The 5,047-nt window shown below is 39.6% G+C and overlaps 1 protein-coding gene across 1 annotated transcript; it reads right to left on the bottom strand.

Annotated features, from left to right (window-relative positions):
* Window positions 1-3,680: 3,680 nt before the first annotated feature.
* Window positions 3,681-4,537, bottom strand: LOC110933709. The gene is made up of 2 exons (XM_022176918.1): window positions 4,489-4,537; window positions 3,681-4,384 (listed from the first exon to the last, which is right to left on the bottom strand). The coding sequence occupies exons 1-2, from the start codon at window positions 4,535-4,537 to the stop codon at window positions 3,681-3,683; spliced, it is 753 nt and encodes a 250-aa protein (XP_022032610.1).
* Window positions 4,538-5,047: the final 510 nt, after the last annotated feature.

The following is a 5,047-nucleotide window of genomic DNA, read 5'->3' as shown; positions in this document are numbered from 1 at the left end:
CTCAAGAAAGATGAACTCACCTTTGATGTGCTCGGTAAGATTATCTACTTAATTACCAGTTGATCAATCGCGTCCTATCATGGTTACCAACAATGATCAGTTCTATGCACATAAATCACCCATTCTACATTCACATTGCACAGGTAACGTACAAGTATCGCACATAACATCATGCTAATTGTAACAAAGAATCGTATTATATAGATATATGGACCCTAGCAGTCATTGTAATAATTGATTTTTGGCCTACTATGATAGTATGCATTCTAGTAGGTTGCATGTGGTAAACATTATTCCTTAACACGTAATACACATTTAGGGGTCACATACACATTCGTATCACAAGTCCACACATCACATAACAACCCAACAGTCCAGTCCATTCGGTTTATTCACGCAAATGTGTAACCCAATTAACTTCTTATTCATGGCCCACGAACTAATGGGTGTGGTTTCCCCGTGACTGCCCGGCCCAATTTCCTTATACAGCCCAAAGGAAACGGTGTAACTTAACTCAGTTTGGAAGCCCACTATCTACAATGTAACCCGATATAAATTGCAGCCCATTGAGGGCATGTGGCTCTTTTATTAAGCAGGCTTGTAAGTGAAGCCCAGCTCTTTGATTTCATTTGTTTCGGACACACACAAACCTCCTTTCCAAACCCCCTCCCCAAGTCCCAACTACATTTAACAATCTATAATATGCACCCTGGGTTGCACGGCCCAACCGATACTGGTCCAACTAACTTAACTAAACACCGCACCCCGCCCGACCAGACCCAGGTCAGTTCTATGTGTGTTTGTGTAACTGGGCTCAGTTTGCAGCCCATATTCGGTTTATGATACCCAGCCCACTGAATGTATTCCATTTAAAAGTTGCAGCCCACTCAATAATCATCAGGCCTAAGGAACTGTATCATAACTAAATTTATGTATGGTGGCTACTAAACCTCGACTAATTAATGATGTTACCATCGAGCCCAGTGTATTTCAATGTAACGTATGATCTCATCAACAACTAATTAATGTGTAAATCTAATAAATATGCAATTACTAACCACTAGTTTGGTCAAATGGAATGATGCCTCGGGGGAAAAGTCTACTGCCGCCAATTTCTAACCTATTTGATTGGACCAAAAGTTAGTGGGGTTGTTGTTTTAAATTTTGATAATTGAATCAACTAATATTAACTTCACAGGACCGACAAAAGCTGTTGCTATATTACATGGGATTGGACCGAAAAATACAAGGACTCACTCAATTAATTTCCAGTTTACTAAACAAATCATTGGTAACCTTTAGCATGGATCTGTTGATTCATCACCACCTACCTAGTCAAGTTATAAATATTAATTCATGAATTTACACCAAACTATTTCATTAACCCACTACCTCATCTCCAATCGCATGCAAGGCTACACGTATAAATCTGATACGTTATGGTTTATAAAAGAATTCCCTAAATGCTTTTTGACAAGATCGACAACAAGAACCTTAAACAACAGTTTATTATGATAAACAACAACACCAATAATCACAACATACACATAAAGTAGGAACCGAGATGTTAATACTAACCAAACGATGAGTAGAATCAAGCACACAAGATGATCCTTAGGAGAAAGATTTCGCCAAAGTGGGGGGGGGAAAGAGCTGCTGGAGTCGTGCGATCAAGGGGTGTAGGGTTCCTTTCTTGTGATTGAAGCTTTATCTAATTGCAAGCCATGATACGCATTCAAATAGTTGAGTTGTTTAGGTCGGTTCTGTTACAACCGAGATGGGCTCAAGCCCATCCACTTTGGGATGCCGCACAACAGGAAGGGATAGAACACGGGTCATTTTGAACTAAGTGGGCTTCTAATCATGTCGGGTCAAATTCAGTATTAACTTGCACCATGTGACTATTGGACCGAGGTCAAATTAAAACAAGTGGGCCGAGATTACGTAACAAGTTATCGTACCAATCAATTTAACAAAGTTATACGGATAGAACGTTTTAACATATTAGACAAAGGTACGGGAATTAAAGGTCAAAAGATGGGACGTTATCGACCTCGAAAGTTCGGGTTGTCACATCATCCCCAACTTGAAAGAAATTTCATCCCGAAATTTAGCAAACAGTCACTGCGGAAGCTGGTTTTGTTAAGCGTTTTCGCGGGGTGTCACAAACGCCACCTTCAAAAAAGGGGCCTACCATATTATGCATTAATAACTTAATTAATTATCTTTCAATAATCCGACCGTTTAGGATTGTATCCTTGCTGACTCAAACTACTGGGTTGAGGGTAACGTCACCTTCAAAAGAGGGGCCTACTACAATAACTAAGATAATCTCTTAAAAAGTGCAAAAGTGCGTAAATAATCGAAGGTTACACTAAAGGCGAGTCAGATCCAAGTGATTCATCTTATCTATCTGTTTTTATTTATTTTATTTTTATTTTCAGCATTTTAGTTTTTATTTTCTAGTTTAAAACCTTTTTCCTAAATTTTTGATTTGATTAGACGTTGAGGATAAACCGGTATTAAAAGCTCTTGTGTCGTTGGACGACCTCGGTATCTTACCAACACTATACTACGCTCACGATGGGTGCACTTGCCCATATGTGTGTTTGGTGTTAGTAAATATCGTGTTTTATAAATTTAAAACTTGACTAAAGTGGTTAAAAAGGGCTAAAAATATACATAAAAATATATCACACCACACACGCATCAATAAGTTTCCACCACTATCAAACATCCGAGTTACAGAGAGTTGAGCACGGGGCCGTGTTGGTGCAACACGGGGCCGTGTCGAACTCCCCAGTAACACGGATCCGGAAAATAATCACTATATCTCTGACCACGGGCCGTGTTCATCTGAACACGGGGCCGTGGTGAAGCTTCTGACCAACGTTCCTTTTGTTTTTATTTCAGGACTTGGAACCTAGACGCCACATCTGAACTCTCCACGTAGTGTATGAGCTCCAGTTCTAGTAGAGATGTAAAAGAGCCCCTAGACGAACCCGAACGCTTTCTAAGAAAAAGACTTAAAGCTAAAAACCAAGAGAAAGTTTCGGGGGACCCACTTCCAATGGCGGACCAACGTACCCTCATGGATTACCAAGTCTCGCATGCCATAACCACGAATCTTCACTGATTTTCGCTATAAGACAAACGGGACTGCCCTCTTTCAATTTCACCTTGTACAAACCATTTTTCGAACGAGCCACTCGCATCAATAAGTTTCCACCACTATTAAACATCGTTAGAAAATTATCCTTCATTCGAATTTCACATCTGAATTCGGTTGCTTGACCTAAACTTATCACGTTACTCTACAAATCTGGGATATAATAAATATCGGTTAAAAGCTTCTGTTAACCGGTTTTACCTTCAAATAAAATCGACCCTTTTCCTTTAATCGTCACACGCGAACCATCACCAAACTTCATGCTTCCAGTTATTCGCTCGTTTAACTCTGCAAAATAACTCCGGTTACCCGTCATGTGGTTGCTTGCTCCGTTATCAAGGTACCAAACATCTTTTTCGCTAGAATCGGCTTCAAATTTCTTTGGCAAAACCTTTTCTTCATTTAAAAAGATAGTTTCTTGATCGGTCTTCATCATAAAAAAATGTTCCATCAACCTCATTATTTCGTTCCTCGGCTTGTGCCATGTTCGCCTCATTATTTTTGAATCGATCTAGACATGTTGAAACAAAGTGTCCATATTTGTCACATCGGTAACACTTTGTTCCTGATAAATCACGCTTTTTATCCTTTTGCTTTCCGTTGTCTCGGTCTTATATTCTTCTTTTTTACCACAGTTTTGGGTGTTATCCTGACCACGGCCACGCCCTCGCGATGAGTGAGATCCTCGACCTCGACCCCTACTAGAATCACGTCCACGGCTAGAAGAAGATTCAGATTTAGAAAACATTAACTTACCCGAATTGTCGTGTGTGTTATCTTCTTCTTGGATCCTCTCTTCATAAGCTTTTAGTCTACCAACCACATCTTCATACCCGACCGTTTTCAAGTCCAAAACTTGTTCAAGCGAGGCCACAATGTGAATAAAACGCCTTGGCAGACTAGTAAGGACTTTCTTGACCATTTTTCGTTCTTCAATCGTTTCTCCTAGTGTGGCCGCCTTAGAAGCAATAGACGACAACTTTGAGGCATACTCATCAATCGTTCCAGTATCCCTCATCTTCAAACCATCAAATTCAGTTATTAAGGTTTGAAGTCTTGCTTCTTTCACACGTTCCGCACCGAGATTTCTTGACTGGATGTCTTCCCACATCTCCTTTGCTGGCTTCAAATTACCGATTTGTAAAATTTTTTCCTCCGGTATCGATTGAAACAAAAGGGCCTTTGCCACGTTATTTTTCTTCGCATCACCAGAACCTGGATCAATCACATCCCAAACCCCATGAACCCAAAAATAACCTCCATACGTATGCTCCAGATCGTGTAATTTGTTGAAGTTAACATCGGACACTGAAACGAACCAGGATTCGTTTCTTTTACCGGAGCATTTGAACCTTCACCCACAACCATCGTTTGTTTCTTTCGTCGGCTATAGGTTTTAGTAATCCTCGGTGAATCAATTTTACTGATACAACCCTTTTAACATGGTTGTAATCGGTTTGTTTTTCGATTCGTGTCGATAGCGTCGTAGGACAATCAACGGTTTCCTGTTTCCAACCTATTATAATCGACGATTAACCAAGACAATCAACAGTTAAAAACTGTTTCCAACTTGGTCAAATCTGAATCGAAAAACAATCCCCTTATTTTAACCAAATTTAACTCGATAGTTAAAATCAAATAATATATTTGTAAATTGGTACAATTGTTATTGTATGAAGAGATAAAGACAATTGCCTTTTCCTTTTTTTTAAATAACTGAACTCAACTTTAAAGTAAAAGAGATAAAGGAACGATGTGTACGAGGAAAATTAGTGAAAGCAATTAAATGCTTTTCCCAATGAACCCAAAAGCAGTGAACGCCACTTCAGTTTCCCCTGTAATACGCCGCTCTTCTCCTTTCTCTTCGATCAGAATGGT

The sequence above is a fragment of the Helianthus annuus genome, chromosome 4 (genome assembly GCF_002127325.2).
Source record: "Helianthus annuus cultivar XRQ/B chromosome 4, HanXRQr2.0-SUNRISE, whole genome shotgun sequence".
NCBI classification, from domain to species: Eukaryota; Viridiplantae; Streptophyta; class Magnoliopsida; order Asterales; family Asteraceae; genus Helianthus; species Helianthus annuus.
This window is presented reverse-complemented; position numbering and strand designations above follow the sequence as displayed.